At 44.0% G+C, this 23744-nt stretch overlaps 1 protein-coding gene across 2 annotated transcripts in view; it reads right to left on the reverse strand.

The window, feature by feature from the left end:
- Nucleotides 1–240: 240 nt before the first annotated feature.
- The window catches only part of LOC148011396 (propionyl-CoA carboxylase), a 126642-nt gene continuing 103138 nt past the window's right edge, over nucleotides 241–23744 (reverse strand). The window contains exons 9-12 of one of the 2 annotated variants that reach the window (XM_087670612.1): nucleotides 12494–12574; nucleotides 12058–12287; nucleotides 11711–11750; nucleotides 241–920 (exon numbers count right to left, since the gene is read on the reverse strand). In XM_087670612.1, coding sequence (XP_087526738.1) covers nucleotides 300–920; nucleotides 11711–11750; nucleotides 12058–12287; nucleotides 12494–12574 — 972 coding nt within the window. In that variant the 3' untranslated portion in view covers nucleotides 241–299. The remainder of the gene's footprint in view (nucleotides 921–11710; nucleotides 11751–12057; nucleotides 12288–12493; nucleotides 12575–23744) is intronic. The other variant, XM_087670613.1, reaches the window with a different exon arrangement.

Here is a 23744-nt window from a genome sequence, read left to right on the forward strand (position 1 = left end):
CAAACTTGCTTCTTCAAAAAAGTTGCTAAACCAATCTAGTAGCCTTGTCAGGAGGCTTCAAGTGTAACATAGAATTATTCAGAAATTGCCCTTGGTATTGTTCCATTCAGAAACTTCAGATGTTATCGATCAAAAGAGAACACAGCATGCGCAATAGGTCACATTTTGGGTGCATGTTATTAAGCATTCAAGTTGTATGTGGTGTGGGTCTTTATGATTTCATTCATAGGTGTTACTGTGTAGGCAAAGACGATAATGTAGGAGAAAAAGAGTAAAATATCTACACCTTTTCTGTTCCTCTATCCATTCAAGTGCTCATGTGGTGGTAAAATGACAAGTTGGCTCAGAATAAGATCCGACAAAGACTTTCCATGGCGGTCTATCCGCCGAGAACAGTTAACTCCACCATCCAATGCATCTCTCACAACAATGTTTAAAGCTTGAATCCCTTGCACCACGTATATTTCAACAACAATGTCCTTGTCAGGGATCGGCACCTTGTTACAGCAGTTCAGAGAATCTTCTCTAATAGAATGAGACACAGGTGAAATCTGACCAGTTAGGCTTGAACTAACTTTTAAATCTGTAAACAAGGGCCTCATAGTCTCTTTCACCCACTCTCTTGTGATGATGGATTGAAGGCGTGGAAGATCTTGTGGACAATGTGGTATAAGGCTAAAGTTGATATCATTCCCTTTGTCACCTGCTCTACCATGTGCAACACTGTACAGAGGAATTTTGACACCACCTGGGCTTGGCAAGGCAGTCGTAGATCTGCTAGGAGTAACATCAGACCTTGCCGTCAATTCGTCTTTGCCTTGGATGCTCAAGATTGACTCTGCATTTCTCTGGCCAACAACTTTGGACCCTGATTCTCCACATTTTGTGCTTATCTCCCAAAATGTTTCATTTCTTGGTACCTGAAGATAATCCCAAGTTTCCACAGTTAGTTTTTACTGTCACTCTGCATGCCAAGATGTTTCTTGGTACCTGAAGATAATCTCTCTCTCTTTTTTTTTTTCGTGAAGATAATTGAATTTAGTAGTAAATATTTACATCAGACCATCAGGTCAACATTCTCTTTGTATCTCTTACTTTCTATTACATTAGACCATCAGGTCAGCATACTCTGTCTCTCTCACTCTCTCTCTGTCTAATATTTACATGAGGCTTGCAGGCTCTCAAAACAACCAGAACAACCAATTACAGGAACAGTACTAATAAATCACACAGAAGGAACAGCTAGTGTAGAGCGACAATCGCTAGCCAGGGAGCAGCAATATCCGGAAGGACCAGGTCAGCTGACATCATAGAAGAGTTTTGCCATAACACTAATCCACGCACACGGGCCACATGCCCATGAATGCCCAATGATGGATCAAAAATAAAGGCATTGCGAGTACGCCATATATGCCACAAGGCCGTCCATCCAAGGAAATGGAATAGGCATGAACAATTTGAACGCAAAGAGGGCATCGAGGACATATTTCCCATAATCCACAAATGAACTGGTATGAGGTGCTGAGTCATCAAGGACCACACATGGGAAATGAAATTCCAGATCTGTCGTGCAACAAGGCAAGAGACAAAGAGGTGAAGCAATGTCTCATCACATGTGGTACAGAAAACACGACCTGCAGAGATCTTTTGGGCACGGAGCACTTCTCCCGTTGGAAGACCCCCAATGAGCAGCCTCCACATGAACACTTTACCCCGATATACGGAACCTTAGACTTCCAAAGCTGGATAAATTTTTCCTGCCACTTCTTTTTGCTATCCCTAAGATGCCATAACTTATTAACTTTCCCCGTGACCCATCTCTTAGTATCCACCATTTGATGATATATTTGATTAGCTGACCTTTTCTCAAAATCATCAGGAAGCACAAACATTCAGTCATGCCATGGATCCAATGGCTGTAACATAGGCAAAGGAGAGAACCTTTGAAGACTGTCTTGTATGGACAACCAAATGTCCCTGTATCCATGAGGCACCCTAAAGTACCGACGAATACGCCTAAAAGAATAAAGGCGGGGCTGCCTAGGAATAACATCATCACGGACTGTCTTCAACCCCAACCTAGCCACCCGATTAAACTTGTCTCGCTGCAAATCTTTTTGTGGCCAATCCAACAACCTTGAGAAAGCTAGTATTTCTCCTTGTAGTGAATTTTCCTCCTTACGAATATCCGAAGGACACCAAACTGCAAGACGAAGCATCTCTTGCTAGGAAGCAATCAAATGAGAAAGGAGAAAAGCCTGGGAGACCTTTATAGGCCTCGTAGAATTAAGCGCATGCCACCAGGAAGCATGAATAACCATGCTACCATGAGAGATGCCAGCCTTTTCTATGAAAAATTTGGCAATATTTGACCAAGGATGACAGTGAATACATAGACTCTACAAAAGGGACAGCCTCAAAGCGGCCATATGCAAATTAACATCCAACAAAGCTGCACCCCCCCATCCTTTTCGGAGTGGTCACATGCTGCCAGGAGATCCATACCTGCCCCAAACGATTGCCTTTCTTTTTCCACAGCATAAATCTGATAGGCTAGATCAAATCCAAAAGGGACTTCTTAGTCCAAGGAAGAAATGGCAAAAAGAACGAAATTATATTGATCATAATGCATTGAGCCACTTTTAGTCTAACATGTAGAGGCCAACTCTGAGATTTCCGATGAGCCTGCCATGAATTCAAGAGGCCATCCAATCCAGCAAGGCACAGGGAGCAACCTCCACACCAATAGGATATCCCAAGTGTTTGATTATATTGCCCCTTGGGATCACAATTCCATTCCAGCCCAAGGCCTGCAGATCATTCTCCATATAGGAGAGAAGGGTGGATTTTTAAGTATTAATGTGAAGACCTGATGCCAAAGCAAAAAGATTCTAGGCCACCATTGCCTGATTATCATTAATACGATCCGCCTTAAGGAACCTAAAAGAATCATCTGCCAAAGACCGGCCCAAAAGCTGATCACCGCTAGGAAGAGAAGCCAACTATCTCACCTTGAGCTACCAACTTATCCAATAATGAGAGCATCGGGTGAGTAACCAAAGCAAACAACAAAGGGTTGAGAGAATAGCCTTGCCGAAGAGACCGAGATAAGGCAATTTCCTTTGTAATTCCTCCATTAAGAGCGACACAAGCCACAACACCCTGACTGATAGTGTCAACTAGAGAAATCATACGCGGCCCAAAACCCATTGTAGACATTAATTGCCACAAAAATGACTAGCTAACATGATCAAATGCCTCCTCAATATCCAACAGAAGCATAACAACCTATTGGCTAGACGCTTTGGCATAATCAATTCCCAGCTAAACATTCAAAATGTTGTGCATTGTATGCCGACCTTTAATGAAATCGTATTGATGAGGATGAATAAGGTGCAAAAATACTTTCTACAATGTGTTGGTAATAATTTTGGAGAAAATTTTATATAACGATCCCATAACTGAAATGGGTCTCCATTGTTTCAAAGAGGTCGGAGAGGAAACCTTGGGCAACAACCTGATGACAACAATCTTCCAATCTGAAGGCATCATACCAGAGTTCCACACCTGCTAACACAAGCGAGTTAATGGGTCCTTAAGCAGTTGCACATAGGCTGAAAACAACTCATTAGGAAGCCCATCCTAGCCTGGACTTTTCCTTGGAGGCAAGTGAGAAAACACTTCTTCCACTTCATCTTCAGAAATATCAACCTTCATTAAATTCACCCATTCTGGTTTGACTTGATTACTAACCAAGTCACAAATATATGTTCGAGCAGAGAGAACAACATCGGAAAGAATCTCTTGCGGACCCAACAAGGCCCTATAAAAGTCAACAGTCATCCGAATAATGGAGGCAGGATCAGTCACCATTTCACCTTGCCCGTTCTTTAAGTGCATAATATTTTCCCCGGTATATTTCTAATGCAGACGAGCAAAAAATTGATGAGTTTGGCAGTTGTTATCATGTGAAACTTCAGCTCTGGCCAATAGTTTGTATTTTGAATATTCCTCTTCCTAAAGAGATTGAACCCTGCCTTTCAACCGTTCAATGCAAGTGATCAAGTCATCGTTGGAATCCCTAGTCTGACACAGAGACAAGAAATGAGCTAGTAAAGATTGAGCATGTTGGAATTCAGCTCGAAACGAGGAAGCATGCTGAATATCATATTGTCAAGATAACGCTCGTGCATTATCCCTAAAAATTGCCCATGCTTTCATCCCTCTAGATAGGACCTTTGAGCTAAAAGAAGCTATCAATTGCTGAACACCTTCCAAAAACTGATTTTTCTACAAAAAAGATTGATTAAACCGAAGAGGCAAATGGGCAAGGAGAGCCTTGAATGCATGAATAGGTCTGTGGCTCATTTCTAGGACCACCGGGTAATGACCTGACAAAACATATTGTCTTTCCACCCGCATATCAATGACTGCAAGAAAAAAAGAGTCACTTTGGAAAATGTAGATCCTATCCAGTCTGTGGCCTAGGTATTTGGATGCTGAAAAGAGCGATTAGTATATCCGGCTTGTGAATACAACCAGGACCACATGTCTTGTTTCAAAGATGCCGCTGCAAAAGGTATCCCAAGCCTGTCGCTTAGGACCATCCATAACCAAATGCGGAGAGGTCGCCTGATTTGCAAAAACACACACATTCAAATCACCCATAACAAAGCCTTGACGAGCCATGGCAAGGCAGTGTAGGTCATCCCAAAGCTGACGAAGTTCCCTTGCATTAGAAGGAGTTTAGATGCCTACAATCCACAAAACCTCTCCCTCATAACATATTTCCAGGATCACAAATCGGCCGTGGGTATCTTGAGAAACCAATGCTGGTTGGAGGGAGGATTTGACAGCCAACATAACTTGCAATTTATGTAGAGCGCGACCACTAAAAAACACTGCATAATCCTTAAACACATAAGAAGATCCAACCAAAGCATGTTGTTTGTGCTCCACTGCACAAAAAACATCCCAATTTCCAGCTAACACAACTTTCCACAACCGATACTGCTTTTGCTGCCTGAAGAAATAGCTTTCACATTTCACAAAGCAATTTTCACAATCAATCACAAAAGAGAAAAACTATTGAACCATCGCTTTCCCTTTCCCTTTTACATCAATAGCCTTGGCAGCCTGGAATCTCTCCATTCACTTCGGATAACATCAACAAGATCTACCCTTTGCAAACCTGCAATTGAAGCTCGGGAAGGAAACTGCAGTTGCTAGGAATGGAAAACATCCCGAGGAGGCACAATCCTTCCAAGAGCATCAAATCGCAAAGCTGAATCAGAAGTCCTTTAATTTTCCACTGCCGGAGCACGCAAAGATTGAGGTTTCATATAAAACCCCTTACCTCTGTGTTGAAAGGTCAATCTCTCTCTCTCTCTCTCTCTCTCTCTCTCTCTTTCATAAAAGGTAATTGTATTAATTATGAAAAGTTTTCATGATTACAAGATACACGATGGCTCTACCCCATCGTGTGTACAAACTGACTGTTTACAAGAACCAGAGGGCCAAATAGTTACAAAATCATGGCAAAGACGCAGAGGAAATTGCCATGTGCCAGGGGCGTAAGTCCTCCCGAGAGAGGATGTCAGAGTGCCGGAGAAGATCTATCTGCCAATACAAGAAATCTTTAAGCCTAGCAATATGCCGCTGAACATTATAAGCGGAATCAAAAAGGAAAGCATTCCGAATGGTCCAGTTGTGCCAACAGCCCCAATATCGAAGAAAGTGAAACAATATCTTCATATGTGGCTGAGTCGGTGTGGGATATTTGGGCTACGCGAAAATCCAATCAAACGGGCGAAGCGAGAAACCAACCACTGCTCGCCAGACGACTGACAAGGATGACCAGATTTTCTGAGCAAGGGGGCAAGAAATAAAACGATGACGGGCGGATTCCACAATGGTGGTGCAAAAGAAACAGTTGCCATTGGAGATTCGGCGCTTTGAAAGAGCTGAAGCAGGCGACAGACCACCAATCATCACCCTCCAAAGAAAGACCTTATATTTGAATGGTGTGGTGTCTTATTTAACCAGCCCTCCATCACAGTTACCTTCCACCATGACCAGGATTTATGCAATCCCCATAGAATATTAGCTTTAGTAACCAGCCATTGATGATCTTTAATCAGAAGATGATACACCAGGTTAGCTGAAGCCTTTTCTAAATGCAGCCGGCCTGCAAAGTCCCAATCCTACCAGGGACGATCCGTAGCAAGGGCAGGAAAGGGTTGTCTGCTCTGAGGCACCCTCAAAAGTTGTTCCCATAAAAGCCTGTATCCACGAGGGATCCTGAAAATCCTCCTGGCTGTACGAAACGACATGAACATATTGCGACTGGCAAGAGTAGCATCCGTGACCGAAGTTAAGCCCAAACGTGCCATACAGTTGAATTGTGGTCGAAGCTCATGTTTACCGTCCCACGAAATTAACCGCGAGACTGCCAACAGTTCCAATTGAAACGAATTAGTGGCTAAACGATCCTCCGCTGGATGCCACTGAGACTTCCGGAGGACCATTTTCTAGGAACACACCAAATGGGCAAGCAGAGATGAGGAAGAACTGGAGAACCGAGAATCTGCATTAAGAACATGCCACTACGAACTGCGGATGTGGGTATTACTATGCAGAAGCCCGTGATCCTCAAGAAAGTAACGGGCTATGACGACCCAAGGATGACAATCCGAGCACATGGCGTGAAAAAGAGACCAGCGGAGTGCCAGCATATGAGGGTGGGCATCCAAAACAGTCCCTCCACCCATGTGTTTTGGGGTGCATGCATGCGACCAAGAAATACAGGAAATACCCGCATGCAAGGAATCCTTCTTCCATAACATGAAACGAATAGACTTCGTAAGATCATTCAGTGTCGTAGTAGTCCAGGGTAGCAATGGCAAGAAATATGTAAGCATTGGCAACATTATTGTCTAGGCTACTTTGAGGCGAACATGGAAGGGCCAGGCTTGAGACTTCCAATATAGAAACTTAGCCGCTAGTTTCTGTGAAATCCACTGTAATAGCTGCTTTGGGGAAACATCAACCCCCAAAGGGTACCCAAGATGCCTGGCAATGGAGCCACGGGGGACAATCATGCCCTGCTAGTCCAGTGACTGCAAATCCGACTCCGTGCAGCTGAGAATGGCCGATTTGAAGGCGTTTATGCGCAGACCAGAAGCCTGACCAAAAAGAGCCCAAACATCTAATGCTTTGTGAAGATTATCTTTGTTCGCACGCAGAATCATAAAACTGTCATCAGCCAAGGATTGACCAATGAAGTGCTGTCCAGAGGGAAGCAACAATCCAGCCAACTGAGTAGAAGTTTCCATATGAGATAGCATCGAAAGAACCGGATGAGTCGCAAGGGCAGAGAAGAGAGGACTTAAATGGCACCCTTGTCTGACCGAGCGGGCAAGGACAATTGGCTTGCTAACTCCTCCATTCAACATGACCCGCGAAGATGCTGCAACACTAATAGTATAGATCAGACGAGATATCCGGGCACCAAAGCCCATAGCAGACATAAGTTTTGCAATGAAAGACCAGTCCAGATAATCAAAAGCCTTTTCCAGGTCCAATTGAACCAGCACGACCTCCTGATTTGAATGCCTTGCATAATCAATTGCCAGTTGCGCATTTAAGACATTGTGCAAAATGTTTTTGCCCTTAATAAAACCATATTGGAGAGGATGCACAATGGCAGGAAGATGCTTATGGAGGCGATTCGCCATAACTTTCAAAAAGATTTTATACATAGAACCCATCAAAGAAATTGGGCGCCACTGTTTCAACATAGATGGCGAAGGAACTTTTTGAAGCAGTTTAATAAGACCGTCTTTCCAAGAGGAAGGCATAATCCCCGTTTCCCATACCCGTTGAAACAAAGCCGTCAAAGGTTTCGCGAGCTGGGTGGCAAAAAACTCAAAGAACTCATTGGTAAGCCCATCCTAGCCAGGACTTTTATCCTTAGGCAAGTGTAACAGAACATCCATAACCTTCGACTCACAAATATCTGCCTCCAGAGTAGATTGCATGTCCTGAGGAACCTGATTGCGGACCAGATCATAAAAAACTTAACGGGCATGAGTAATTTGGCCTGAAGGCGGAGAAGTAGAACCAAGAAGGTCGAGGAAATAATTTCTACACATATTCACAATCATCTGCGGATCAAGAACCATTTGACCTTCTTCATCCTGGAGCCTCGTCATATTCTCTCGAGCAGGAGAGGCATGGAGAGCTCGAAAAAACTTATGGGTCTCACAAGCACTATCTTGCAAAGTGTCCGTGAGATGTTGCAATTTGACCTGCTGATAGGATTTCAACTGAAACTCTTTAATAAGATCAGCTAGACGCGTTGCAAGTGATAGTAGAAATGTGTCATCGGGAGTGTCCACCAGCAAAGAACGAACCAAAGCCAGCAGTTCCTCGGCTGCTTGTCGGCGCCGCCGACAAAGAGAGGCATGATGGATCCCATACTGGCGAGCAACCCGCTGCACATTGGAGAGCAATCGTTGAAAGGAAGCAGTGCCCTGGGATGAGAAATCCAATAAGAACCGATCAATCAATTGCTGCATATAGCCTTGGAAGATTGCATGCTTCAAATAAGACGAGTTGAAACGCAACGGGAGTCTATCCAGAAATTGCTTGAAAAGAGCAATTGGTTGTGCAAGGAGCTCAAGCTGCAGAGGGAAATGATCCGACAATGCATATTGTTGTAACACTTTCATTTCGAGCATCTCAGGAAGGAAATCATCATCCTGCATGATGTATATGCAGTCTAACCGCGACCATGTTGTGGCATACTGGGCAGAATGGAAGGTAAACCCTGTAGAAGAAGGATACAGCCAAGACCAGAGATCTTGCTTAAGAACAGCAAAATCCAACTGTTGCCACATACGTCTTTCTGGCGCATCCATGATCGAATGTTCTGATGTGGACTGTAAAGAATCAACACACATATTAAAATCCCCCATCAAAAAACCCCGTCTGCCAAGGGACAAGGAACTCTGCAAGGTATGCCAAAGCTCCCGATAAGATAGAGGATCATTCGGAGCATAGAGGCCAAGTAACCATAAGATCTCTCCTTCGAATAAAATTTCAATCACCACAAAGCAGCCATGTACATCATTCTTGATAAGAACCGGCTGATATTTTTCATGTACAATCATATGTACACCAGAATACTACCTGGCATGTGTCCCTGCATAGAACAAACGAAAACCATGGCAATCCACAACTTTACCTGCTTCACTATGACTCTTGTGTTCAACAGCACACAAGACATCCCACTGATTCTCATGCAATATTGTCTACATGGCATGTTGCTTGTGGTGAGAACAAATTCCTCGCACATTCCATGTAGCTATCTTCATGTGGATGCAAAAGAGGATTAGGTACAAGGCACAGCTTGCCTCGATGAGACCTTTTCGGCGAGAATGTCTAGTACACCCTCATCCAAGAAATCAGCTAACACGGCAAAAGAGTCCTGACGACCAGATTTGGAAGTGGATGGCATATCCGCTGACTTGGGGATGGAGCGGGGATAACGACGATCCCATGGGGTAATGACATTACCTCGCATATCAAAAGCTAGCTTAGCGGGTGGACCCTTAGGACCATCTGAAGACATTCTCCTACCTGTCTGTTGATGGGGAGCAGAGGAAACCATAGCAGGAGCAGAGTGCTCTGAAGACATCATTTCTTTCCTGCGCATATACGTACGCATGGAATTTGATGAGGCAACAGGCACAGTATCCATCATGCCAACAGCATGCTTGTTGCCTTTTTTCACACGTACATCTACCTAGTCATTGCCACGAGAATCCAAACCCGAGACCTGTTGTTTACCTTTATTCAAAACTTTAGGTGGCTGGGTGGCATCTTGCGATGGCGCTTCACACATCATATCTTCCATGGGCTGCGCAACATGCTTGGCATCTGAAGTGTGGTGCTTCTCTGGGCATTCAGCCATAAAATGCCCCAATTTTCCACATGAAAAGCAATGTCCTGCAAAGTTGCCTCATTTGAAACGAAAATGTAAAGGATGCATGCCAGAGCAGTTAATGCGTAACCAAGCAGGCCTTTTTCACGCAGTGTCCCATAACATACACAGGCGGTTGCGATTCATGGCCCTTAGGCTTGGGGGGACCAGAACAGTGCCCACAGCAGCCATGGTGTCTTTTAGCAGTGGCCAATAAACAGCCGGACAGTTTTCCACTTCAACCCACACAGGGCATTCACGTTGTAGCAGACGCTGAAAATCTGCCATGGGGCGCCATGGCACCACATGGACCAGACGGCGATCAACGAACAATGGCAGTTTAGACAGGAGAGCAGCACGGTGTGTCTCTGATTTCAACAGCACCTCAAAAAAACCCCGGGGGCCAACAAAAATCTCTTCAACACATTCCTCTTGTAGCAGACTGTGCAGCCACTAGCGAATACGGGAAAGCAGCGGGATCCTACCAGTGAAAAAAAGTATCACAGCACGTTCATAGAACACTGAAAAGGAACGCAAGACATGTTTCGGATCCACAGTGGCTTCTAGGACATCTTCCATTGCAGAGTCCGAAAAGACTTCCTAATTATGTTGAACATAATCGCCCAGCAAAGTGTTAGCAAACTCCAACAGGTGTTCCCAATCAACCTCCTGGGAGTCCACAGAATCAGAAGCAACCTGAGCATAGGAACGATCCTGATGATCCATTATCCCTGCCGAAGTATGCTTGGTGCGTTTGCCCGCTGGCTGGAGGTTAGAAGTAGGGGGCATCTCCTCTGTGCACGGAACCATGTCCTTTGGTTCCTCGGTGTCAGAATCCGGGCCAAGAGCTGCCACCGTTTGGTCTATGAAAGCCAGATCCAGGCCAGCCATATTGTATCAGTACGTATGTCAGACAGAGGCCGAGTGAAAAAATCGCAGGGGCCAGAGACACGCAGGCTTCTCTCTCTCTCTCTCTCTCTCTCTCTCTCTCTCTCTCTCTCGTGCAGAATCCGCAGCCCTGCAAAACCAGGGCACCGCAGGGCTACAGCCACAGGGCCGCAACTGGGCGCCGGTACAGAAGCGGACGGACTCGAGCAGGTGAGCCCCAGATCAGCAGGGTGGGCGAAAACCGCGGGAGTAGGCGCAGGAGGTAGGTGCCTGCGTCAACAGGTCGGGCACGCGCAGGTGGACCCCTGAGCAAGGGTGCGTGAGAGAGCAGCGGGCGGCCGCAGCGCTGCTCAGGCGGCGAGAATCTGGACGAGATGCTCTATTCGTCTGACACCCGTCACGATTAGGGTTACAGCAGGAGGTCAGCCCTTCTGCAAAAACGAGCGAACGCGAGCAGGAGGGCCAGTGGACAGCAGGACGATCGCGTCAGGGCAGGCGTCTGCGATGTGGCAAAGTGATGGGGCAGTAGTAGATAGGCGTGACAGGCGACAGGTCCCGCAGGTCTGACAGGCGACAGCAGCGACAGGCAACGGTCACGATCACGTCCCGCAGGTCAGATTGGCAGCGGCAGGTCAGACGGGCTCTCCTCCCGCCATCGCCTCTCTCTCTCTCTCTCTGTCTGTCTGTCTGTGTCTCTCTGTCTCTGTGTGTGTGAACATAATAACCGAATAATTTGTTAAGCTGCAGGAACATCTGGCTACCGCTCCTGTAGTACATGATTATTGAGATGCAAGAATATTGTAGTGTATGAAACTTTACAATGCTTATGGAATTTACCAGTATTTTCTCCAAAAACAACTCTTTCTTGTATCCCGTGCTGCACAATTTCCAAAGAAAAAACACATCAGTTATATTACTAAAAAGCATATGCATGAATGAAATCAAACCAGATTTAAGAGGAGAGAAATATATATCTGAAAAGCCAACCCTCTTCTTTGTGCTGGGAAGGGTCCCTGCATGATGCCTGACCCACCCACACATCACCACTACCACTGTGGTTGATTTGGGCAGGCATACATGGAACCTACCCAGCACAAAAAAAGAGATGATCTGTTGCTTTCTTTTCTTGCAGTGCACTTGAAGCTCCTTTTGAATATAATATCTTTACACAGCATGATGCTAACCTTATTCCACCACCACCTGCAGGTCCATTGGTATAAAGAGCTTCAAACTCCTCAGTAAATTGGACAGCCTGTCTTGGAGAACTAAATAAACCATCCATTCGCATCCGTACATCTAGAAATTCCCTTTCTTTGTAGGTGTTTTGATTAACAAGCAAGCTGTTAACACCTATAAGATAAGACATAACCGAACTGCTAATCCCAGGAAACGATTCCTCTAACCAGGACAGAACCTAAGTGAATAAAAAGCTAGGTAAGAGAATTGTTGCAATCATTTTATTATTCAATTCAACACAAAAAGTGCATACAATGAGTTACAGATGCAGGGAAGAAACAAACATTGTAAGCTAACAAAGGTGAGCTAGCAAGTTGTGATAAAGTTGATGTTCTTAAGAACCATGGCAGTTGTTATGCCACTTCAGCTGTTTCATTAACATACCAAAACTTCTGCAGCTTTAGCCCTTTCAATGCAGCCTGCTCCACCGTAGGATATTTCCCCCCATGCTTTCCACCCACAATCCTGTGAACAAGAAGAGAAAATATAGTGAGGGAACCAACTTTGACGAGTTGAAGCTGACGAGTTGAAGCAGATGCTTAGATGTGCTGAATTTTTTTTTCTCTGCATGAATATGACAGAGAGACACACACGTATGAAAATTCTCAAGTTTATTTTAAAATCTCGTGAAAATCTGAAGGTAAAAATTTTGAGGTTGCTAATAGGTCTTGATGAATTTTATACAATTTCATCCTGCACAATCATCAGTTGTCAAGGATAATGCTTTTGATTCTTTGAAAGGAAAATGGACTCTTGGCTCCGCTGCTACCTAGCATTATTTGCACATCCCCTTCCATTTGTTCACTTCCCTCACAAGAGCCTCTCAACTTTTTCTTCATGCTTACACACTTCTCGTTCCTCAACTCTGTTTACTCATCTTAGGAACTGTACTTCAGTTTCACTACTACAAGCAGCTCACATTGTTTACTCATCTTGAGACCAGATTGCTCAAGTAACAAATGCATACAAGAGTGAATGAGCATTTCTCTTTCAGTCTTTTTCCTCTTATTGAAGGTTCTGTTTGTGGTGTTTGTTTTTGTAGTATGCAATTTAAATGTCAAGCCCAGGTCACACTTCGTGATAGTGGGCCAAGGTCAGCATTTGACAGCCATCCACCCATCCAAAGGCTTTGAAATTGTCTAGTGAAGGGAAAATAAGAAGCCTAAATTTCCATGGAATGGTAGGCTGAAAATGTAGCACCTAAACGACAAGCAAGAATTTCAAGGAAATGGCAAAGACAAAAAAAGGCCCATCCAAAACAAGCCCTTATGTTTAACTTTCAGGATAAGGTTTTATAAGTTGGATAAGTATTATTATCCATATGACACAGCTTGAAACCTTGGACCTTGTAACCTATGGGTGAGAGAGATCTTCCACTACCTACCATTTCATGCTCCGAGCTCTCTCATGTCGCTCAACTGTTAGTACACTCACACTGCTCACCTGGATATGTTGGATAGGCAGTTACACCAAAGACCCCAAGGCCCAAGGGAAGGCTCATTACAGCTGTGTGATTGCTGCAGACAAGCATTGAGTTCACTCCAAGACTCAACTGCTTACAAAGTCTCGTAAGTTGAATTACAAGTTATGAATACATGCTACAACATCGATTTATTTAATGTTATCAATACAGGCTACAACATCATTTCATCTAGTGCTATTAATACAGACTATAACCTCCATTTGTTTAGTGATTCGTGGATTTTAGCCAACTGTCACATGCGACTCCAGCAACCTGTTTTTCAACACACAGGCATTGAGATTTAACTGCCAGTCATCGGTAGTCATGACTCTTTTTAGTAGAATCAGCAGCCCGCTGCCCAACTCATGACTCACTCAAACAAATCATCAAACCAACCTAACTACATCTTATGAACAGGGTGCATCTTATTACTGGGCTGTTGTGTCTTACTGACAAGGTCTGTAGTCTAGAGTCTATAAACTAAAGTAACAATGATTATCATTTGACTCTTTGAGTCTGTCACAGGCAGCATGAAGAAGCTGAGTGGCTGTCATTCTAGTAGGCCAACAGGCAGCTTGGATTGTCCCTATCATCGTGACTGTCATCCAGGATACATGTGTCAAGGACTTGCAGGTAACTGTCACTCCAAGGACCATGCCCAAGTATTGACTGCATCGACAATTTGACACCAGGCACAAGCATTGGCACTAGACATCACAAAAATCAATATCTTTTGGTTGTCAAGGGTGATTAGTTTATGAATAATGTTTATCTTTCATTCCATGGATTTAAAGAAGACAAAGAAACAAAAAACTCTCCAAGAGTCTTTGGGTTTACATGCATTTTCAGAAGTGGCAAGGAATCTTAGATGGATAATGCAAACCAAATGGATGTCCAAGAAGAGAGCTCTGAGAAAACGAAACAGTAAAGTGTGTTTCTCCGGAGTTGGAAAATCACTCATCCATGAATATATTGCGTAAACCATACCAATAGGAAGGAAAGAGTGTCATGCAAATGGTCCTCTGCTCAAGAGGGAGATCCTGTCGCAAAAAAGATTGATGAGTGGACCTTTCAACCTCCAAAAGTGCATGCTTCATGGCTGAGGTAGGAAATGAGTTTGAGAACCGGAAAAGGGGAACATTGAATATGTGCAAAATGCACGACATAAGACGGCTCTCAAAGGGACAAGTCATGGTCAATATTGTTGAATTATGTCCACATTGTCAATAATAGCTAGTTGACCAATTATAAAGTCCATTTCATAGTTTCATTTTTTTGCTAAGTACTTGGAGGCTAAATGTGTCGAGTTACAAGTTTTAAGAGGCCCCCCCTTAAGTATTGTGAGTATGGGAGGTCAACTTAAGTTAGTGATGGAGACTCCCTGATTTGTGAGAGGGTGTGAGAGGATCGAAGCTCACTTGAGAGTGTAGTAGACAGTGTGGAGAGTGAAGCACAACACCTAATGCAATAGACTGAAAGAGTGTGAACTGAAAGTACAAAGTACAACCCTTAAACCTTAGGGTTGTAGGGGGAGTTCACACCCGAACATGATAAGTGCCCGTAAGTGTGTGACATAAGCACATACGAAAGAAGACAATAAGTCTAGGGGAAAAAACCTCTCGTACCGAGAGTAAAAAGTGCCCTTGTGTCCTACTAATCACCGACACTCCTTTGTGAGCATAGGCGTGAGTGAAACCCAACAAACCCCCCTGGAGTGAAGAGTGATCAAAAGTACAAGGATCATCTGCCACCAAAGGAGATCAAATTTAAAGCATTGCGAAATGCTTCAAATTTGTCACGAGGAAGAGCTTTGGTGAAGATGTCTGCCACATTACTACTGGTGGTAGGACAATAGACAAGGCTGATATCACCTGCATGTAACCTCTCTCTGACAAAGTGATAATGTATCTTAATGTGTTTCGTGTGTGTATGAAACATTGGGTTCTATGCCACCACAATGGCACTCTAACTATTAGTGAACAAAGGAGTAGGCTCCGTAATAGATACATCTAGATCAGCTAGCAAGTGTCTAATCCATACGCATTCAACTGTGGTAGTGAAAGCTGCCTTGTATTCAGCTTCACATGACGATGTGGCAACAGTGGATTGTTTCTTGCTAAGCCAAGATTTGCAAGATGAGCCAAGAAAGAAACAATTGCACTAGAGTGACATGAATCATAATCACTGTAAGCATGTAACTGCAGTGGTCTCCCCTTGGCATAAAGCAATCCAAGAGATCTAATATCTTGCAAGTAATGAAAGAAACGCTTAACAGCTTGCCAATGTGACATGCGTAGCTGATGCATATATCTGCTCAGGGCTAAAACTGCAAACCATATGTCCAGCCTAGTGTTACATAGGTAAATAAGGCATCCAATTGCTAGAGCATATGTGTGTATATCAAACAAATCACTGTCATCATGTAATGATAGCTTTAGTCCACATTCCATTGGTGTACAGACTGACTTGCAATCTTGTAAGCCAAACTTCTCAAGAAGTTTACCACTATATCTTGATTGTGATAAACCAATACCTCTAGCAACATGTATGAACTGAATGCTCAAGTTATAATGCAAAGACCCCAAGTTTGACATCTCAAAAGTTTGCTGCAAATTTTGTTTAAATGCTGAAATCTGATTAGCATGTGTCCCTGTAAGAAAAAGATCATCAACATATAGACAAATGATCAGCATGGATCCCCCCTCTTTACATACACAAAGAGTAGACTCAGATGAGCTGTTTATAAACCCTTGACTGAGTAAAAAGGCATCAATCTTTGCATATCAAGCTCTAGGAGCTTGTTTCAAGCCATATAAAGACTTTTTCAGCTTGCAAACCAAGTGTTCAGATCCCTCAATTGCAAAACCTATGGGTTGCCGTACATATACTTCCTCATGGAGTTCCCCATATAAAAATGCAATTTTAATATCTAACTAATACACAATCCATCCATAATGGGCAGCCAAAGCAACCATAGACCTAATGGTAGTCATTCGGAGGTAGGAGCAAATGTCTCCTCATTTGTCAATGCCTTTCTTTTGTGCCTAGCCTTTAGCTACAAGCCTTGCCTTATATTTGTCAATGGATCCGTCTGCATTCTGTTTCAGCTTGTAGACCCATTTTGTTCCAATGACTTTCTTCCCAAAGGGCAAAGACACTAAATCCCATGTTTGATTCTTAATGATAAAATCAAATTTAGCTTGCATTGCTGCCATCCAATGCACACTTTGTTGTGCATCCTCAAAACATTCAAGCTCCTCATAATCAACTATACTTGTTGTCATAACAAACTCCATGGTATGTGCAGTATCATGCATATGAGCTTGCCTTCTAGTACTACCAGCCATGGGTGCATCCAAATGACTATCTTTCATAGTCTGTAAATACCATCTAGGCATTTGTCTTGCCTCTTGAGTGTGCACAAGCTCTTGCTGAATTTCAGTTTCAGCACTTTGCTGAATATTCAGATCAGCCAATGGCTGATTTTCTGCATTTTCCAATGGACTAGCTGGCTGAACATTAAGTTCACTTGCTGAAACTCCAACTGAATCACCAAATGAAATGGGCAGCCGCACTTCAAATACATCACGGGCAGCCTGATATGTGTCAAAACCAGCAAGGGACAATTCTGATTTTTCATCGAATAGTACATCCCTACTATCAAACACCTTTTTTAAATACAGGATCATACAGTCTGTAGCCTTTGCTCTCACTACTATAACCCACAAAAATGCATTTGATAGCCTTATTATCCAACTTTTTTCTGAGTACTTGGTGTTGAGCTGAAAATGCATTAGCTTTACTTAAACAGCCCCGAAACTTGCTTAATTAATGAAGAAACCTTATTTATTTAAAAGAAACGCAATCCTAGAGATTTTCTGTGTCCCATAACCACAAACCCACTTGGGAGGGCCCAAACTTTCTATAAATACGTATGCTGCCCTCCATTTAGTCCACAATCTCATTTTTGGAGATTTCAAGTGTTTCAACTTGCTGCCCACACCCCATTCGTGGAGGACGTCTCAGCCAAAGCTGTCAATAACTGTCTACATCGGTTGACGCCTGATTTCTAGCCCTCTTCTCGCAGTTTGGAGCTGATCCCAGCCAAGCGACTGCTATTCTTTCACAGACCTGCTGCAGTACTGCCTGCCACGTCATCTACAACTTGCGTTTGGCAGTTTTCTCTCTCCTACAGGCTGTCCTATCCGCGTTTTTAGTCTTTCTCTCTCCTCACTGTTGTCTGCATCAGATCCAACTTTTCACTGTTGCGTTTGCTGGTATTCTATATCCGGAGGCTGCCTTGCTGCAATTCGAGATCTGTTCAGAGTACGACACACTCTGCAGCTCATTACCATTGCCCTAATCCTTGAGATACAAGAGTTCAAACCTCAGTATTCTTTCACTACATAGTGTGTTTGTTGCATGAGCATTGTATATTCAGCAGTTATATCACTTCAGTTATTTTTTGCGTTCATTGTCTCTGAGTTACCCTAACCCTAACCGAGTTCTTTCATCAATCTCTGCTTTGTCGTACGATTGTTATTTGTGTTTCTGTGTCAGAGTATTTCTTTACATGGTATCAAAGCCTGGTACTCTCTGAGAAACCTAGGCCTTTGATCTAAAAGCTCTCCGCAAGAAGTAAGAACAATAGTAGGTTCAAAACGACTTCAAACACATCAATACCAATTCAGTCTCCAGAAAAACCTATACCGAGAACCGAGCGAGAGTGGGTAGAACAGCTTGCTCCACAAAGTTCCGACATGGTGGAAGACACTTCGGATAACACAGAAGAAATGCTATACATCATCATCATCATTTCATTTTCAATCATTAAATGGCAAAAATGAACAAAATGCATCTGCACCTTTTACACCACAAATTCAAAACCCATCCATCCCACCACATTCTTTCGCTACTTCTCCACTTCCCTTCACCCCATTTACATTCCCCTATCAAACATCTCATATTGCACATCACACCGTATAGGGGATTATGGAAACATAGGCATTGCCTTTAAGATCTCATCCTTTCCTCAGTCGGGTGGTGTTTCACCTACTTCTCACACACTTTCGGGATCATTGCAGGTTGGGTATCCCCCCCAGCCTCTCCCAAGTGTGGATCAGTTGGTACCACAGCTTGCCTCTATAGCATTACCTAGTGGACCTCCTGGTCATTCTACTGTACCCAAACCAAGCTTTGGACAGGGCTTCCGTACCCCAGTGCCTCCACCTCCATCGGCACCTTATGGAAACATTCATGTTCCAGTGCCTCCACATCAATTGGCACTCATTGGACACTCCCAACCTATTTCTGCCTACCCATCTTTTTCCCCTCATTCTTCCTATCAGACACACCCACCACCACTATCTTACTCTCCACCTCCATCTTATCCCACTTTCCCAACACCTCATGGTTCCACCTCATCTTCTGCTAAACATGCTTTCAATGATAAGACTCGTTTTAAAGAGTCAAACTTTACCACTTGATCATACTTGATGAGACATATCCTTGACTCCCAAAACCTATGGGAACTTGTGCAGGGGTTGAGACCCCAACCCAATCCTGCACTTGTTCCATACGAGGTTGTTTGCTCATGGAAGGCTAGAAATACCTCTATTATTGTCGAGCTGATGTAGGGCTTATTGCTTGAGTTTCATTCTTAGCTTCAATATTTTGACTTAGCGTCAACATGATAGGCACACTTGATTGACCGCTATGCGGCTCGGGATAGGACCCGTCGTATAAATCTTGACCATGAGCTCCAACTCTTTAAAATTACTAATCGGGATGACTTGAAAATCAAGTTGGTTGTATCGGTGACTTCTTGCCAAATTCTCCACTATGCGGACTCCCAAGTCCTCTGACGATCAAGTCATATTGTTTTTGAACAAACTTCCTAGAAAATACTTCAATTTTGTGGAAGGTATAGTTTCCAAGTCTACCATGCCTACTTTCTATGAATTTGAGTGTCAGCTGTTGTGTTACGCACGGTTGTTCGATCAATTTCATATGAACTCTTTCTCAAAGGGGGCTCTTGTTGCTCATTCTCATAAGAGGCAACAAGGAAAGGGCAAACAAAATCAAGCCTCAACTCAAAATCCAAAACAAACTCAATCCAGGAATCACAAGGAAACTCCCAGTCACAATTCAAAGAAGGGTGGCAGAATGTACCTAAAAAGAATAGGTATTGTTAACATTGTCAAAAGGCTGGTCATTTTGACGACAAGTGTCGATCAAAGACCAGAGGCACAACACCTAAATCTAAGTCTTAGACCTCCGCCGGGAAAACCCCAACAGGGAAGGTGTGAGGCAGGGTGATGGTAAGGGGCAACTTAAAGGTCAGACTCATATTGCCACTGCTCAGCCATCTCAATCGACAACATTCTCAACTCCAGAGGGCTTGTCTGACTAGTCTGCGGAGGCCCACATTGTCTCCATAGAGACATCAGATGCGAGTCTCGTCCACATCTGTGAGTTGCCTCACGATGAGGTTATTGCAGAGACCCACTCGTCACAGCCGAGCACTTCAACTCTTGTTTGGATTATGGACAGTGGAGCTACATATCATATGATTTCTATAGCGGACATTTTCCGTTTCCAAGCCCTTGTAGTCGGGTGGGTTCATGTAGGAAACAACTCCTCGGTCAAGATTCAGGCTCAAGCTATCATCAGTTTTGCCACTGACAAGGGTCTGGATCTGGCTTCGTTGGACAATGTATACCATGTTCCCTAGCTTGGGGTGAACTTGTCATTTGTTCAGCAACTTTGCTGGTTGGGGCGAGAAGTTTTCTTTACAGCAACCACAGTTGAGATTGTTGACTCTCAGATTGGTTTAGTTATTGCTCACGGTGAGGCACAACCTAATGGCCTTTACCACACGACTCACTTTTTGACTGAGCCGATAGCCGCCGAGGGCTCCGTGTTCCACAACTTCTAGGCATTAGTCACATCTCGGAAGCCTATGAATAATGAGCGTCTTTAGCACTTTATTTTAGGGCATATTGGTTATGACTCTCTTTATGAGTTATCCTGCCGTCAGCTGGTTGAGGGCCTTCCCCATCTAAAACTAGCTTGTGATGCCTGTAAAGCTTGTCACCTTGGAAAGCAGCACCATACCCCATTCGCTCAACAGTTCACACATCGTACTGAGGAGTCTCTTAGATTGATTCATGTCGATCTTTGTGGGTCAACATCCGCTGCCGCCTTAAATGGTGCACTGTACTTCTTTTTTATAGCGGATGATCATCCTCGATACATGTGGGTGTACTTCCTTAAGCACAAGTCTGATGCTTTTACCTATTTCTCTGCTTGGGTACTGTTGGTTCATAACCAGACTGGTTATCGTCTTGGTTGCATGAGGAGTGATAGCAGTGGTGAGTTTATCTCCCACGAGTTTTCTGCGTTTCTACTGAAGCATGGCATCTCTCGCCAACTCACCTCTACTAACTCCCCCTCTCAGAGTGGAATCGTAGAGCGTAGGAGCTAGACAGTCATGGAAATGGCATGCTCTATGCTGTTCGCAACAGAGCTTCTTGAGGGCCTTTGGATAGAGGTTGTTAACACTTCGATGTACATCCTCAACTGGTGCTCGATTGTGGCTCTTCTTCAAAAGACCCGTATGAGGCATTCTTTGGCCTGAGGGCCTTTGGGTAGAGGTTGTTAACACTTCGATGTACATCCTCAACCGGTACCCGACTGTGGCTCTTTTTTAAAAGACCCGTATGAGACATTCTTTGGCTCTCGGCTTGTCATTTCCCACTTTAGAGTCTTCGAGTGTCATGTCTACACACACATGCCTGATGATAAGATAAGAAAGCTCATTTCCCGAGCTGATCTCCTTATTTTTGTCGGATATTCCTCTGAAGTAAAAGCCTATCGTTTGTTCGATCCTCAGACAAACAAGGTGATCGTTAGGAGAGATGTCATTTTTGACGAGAGGGATACCGTGCCTACTGAGAATGGTCTACTTCCCGCTCTCGACATTCTTGCAGATTCTTCATCTCCCAGGTCCCCCTCCATGAGACCCATTATCTTGTTGGTATCAACAGACCATGCGGGATTCGAGGATTCTACCACCAGATTCTACTTCAGAGGGACCTAGAAGATCTGCCTAGTTTGCTCCGCAGGCTTCATTTGCATCGTTGTTTATAGCCAATTACATAGCGCATTCTGAGCCGGATACATGGTAGGAGGCTCTTTGGCACCCTCAATGGTGAGAGGCCATGGAGAAGGAGCTAGAGAGTATTGCCTGAAATGAGACTTGGACATTGGTGGATCATCCAAGCCACACGAAAGTCATCGAGACAAAGTGGATTTTCAGGACCAAGCTAAAACTTGATGGGGCTTTAGATAAGTGCAAGGCTCACCTTGTCATGCAAGGGTTTCGACAGAAGCATGGCATTGATTATGAAGAGACCTTTGCTCCTACTGTGCGGTTGACATCTTTCCGGTTGCTTCTCGCACTAGCCGCTTACCACTGTTGGCCGATATATCAGATGGATGTCAAGAGTGCCTTTTTGAATGGTTATTTGGAGGAGGAAGTCTATGTGGAGTAGCCACTGGGCTTTCCTTCAGGGAACCCGAGGGATAAGGTATTCCGCTTGTAGAAAGCTCTTTATGGGTTAAAGCAAGCACCACAATCTTGGTTTCATATGATGGATGAGTTTTTACGGACTCATGGATACCTTTTTACCCCTTATGATCCAAACTTATATGTTTGATCTACTATAGAGGGGGTTAGCTATATCTTGCTATATGTTGACGGCTTACTCACCATAGGCTCAGATTCTGCTGCCCTAGCAAACATCAAGGCAAAGCTTAGTGCTACTTTTGAGATGACAGACCTTGGTTTGTTATCTTATTTTTTGGGGATGGAGGTAGTTCGTTTTGAGGGATGTGTTTTTGTGTCACAGTAGAAGTACGCTCTTTAGCTAGTGGGCTATGCTTCTTGATCCTACTGTCCACTTGTCGAAGGATACCCTAGGACAACCCTTCGATCCACATACCTATCGCTATGTTGTAGGAAAACTTCTTTGGTTAATTCACACTAGGCCAGATTTAGCTTACTCAGTTAGTATTTCACAACACCTAGGATGTCACATTGGATTGCATGTCTTCGTGTGTTGCATTATTTACGATGTATTTATTCTTATGGCCTGACATATGGCTTTGGTTTATGTTCGCAAGGGTACATTGATTCTAATTGGATAGGAGATCCCGATACCCAACGTTCCCATTGCGGCTACCTCTTTATCTTGTGCACGGCTCCCATTTCTTGGTCCAGTCAGTAAGTAGGAGATGGTGGCGGCTTCCACAGTCGAGGCTGAGTACCGGACTCTCTTCGATGGCACCACCGAGGACATCTACCCGAGGAGTTTACTGGTGGCACTTCATTTCCCATACGACTCTCCCATTGTTGTCTACTACGACAACCAAAGTGCCATTGCCCTTGCGGACAATCCGATCATTACACCACGGACGTGGCATGTGGGAGTCCACCTCCATTTTTCTAGAGAGCAGGTTGAGCTAGGCACTATCCGCCTAGAGTTTGTGCCTACATCCGACAATTTTGCAGATATTTTGACCAAAGCAGTCAACCGGCCGGTTCTTCAGTACCTGTTACCCAAGATTGGTTTGGGTACTGTTAGGTGACGGAGACAGATTTCTTAATACTGATGGAAGCACGAGTGTTCTTCACCTCCCAGCCACGCCTAGATAAGTGCTGGCCCTCAAGCTTATCTCTTTGCCAGCCGTCAACTTGCTGGAGTCCTACTAGTTCTGGACTCCCTTAACCTCTAGGCTCCCCTTAACCCCGTTCGGGCGCCCAAGAGCCCGGACGGTCTTTCTCGTGCATGTTCCCCTAAATTTACCTTAATGTAACATTAAATATTCCTTTTAATGTCACATTCCACACTTATGACCTTAATGTGACATTAAATATCACTTTTAATGTCACATTTCCTTCCCCTTAAGAATCGGTTTCGTCCTCGAAAACGATACTTGGAAGGTCTAACTGTAAATCCGGAAACATTTTCTTTAAAATATTTACTCGCTCCCATGTTGAGCTTTCTTCTGAACAATCTTTCCACTTAACCAAACATTCTTGATAAATAGTATTCCTCGTTCGTCTATTACGAACATTTAATATTTTTTCTGGTTCATGTGGATTAGATT

Source organism: Lygodium microphyllum, chromosome 28 (assembly GCF_053477565.2).
Source record: "Lygodium microphyllum isolate KBCC chromosome 28, Lygodium_microphyllum_v1.1.10, whole genome shotgun sequence".
Lineage (NCBI taxonomy): Eukaryota > Viridiplantae > Streptophyta > Polypodiopsida > Schizaeales > Lygodiaceae > Lygodium > Lygodium microphyllum.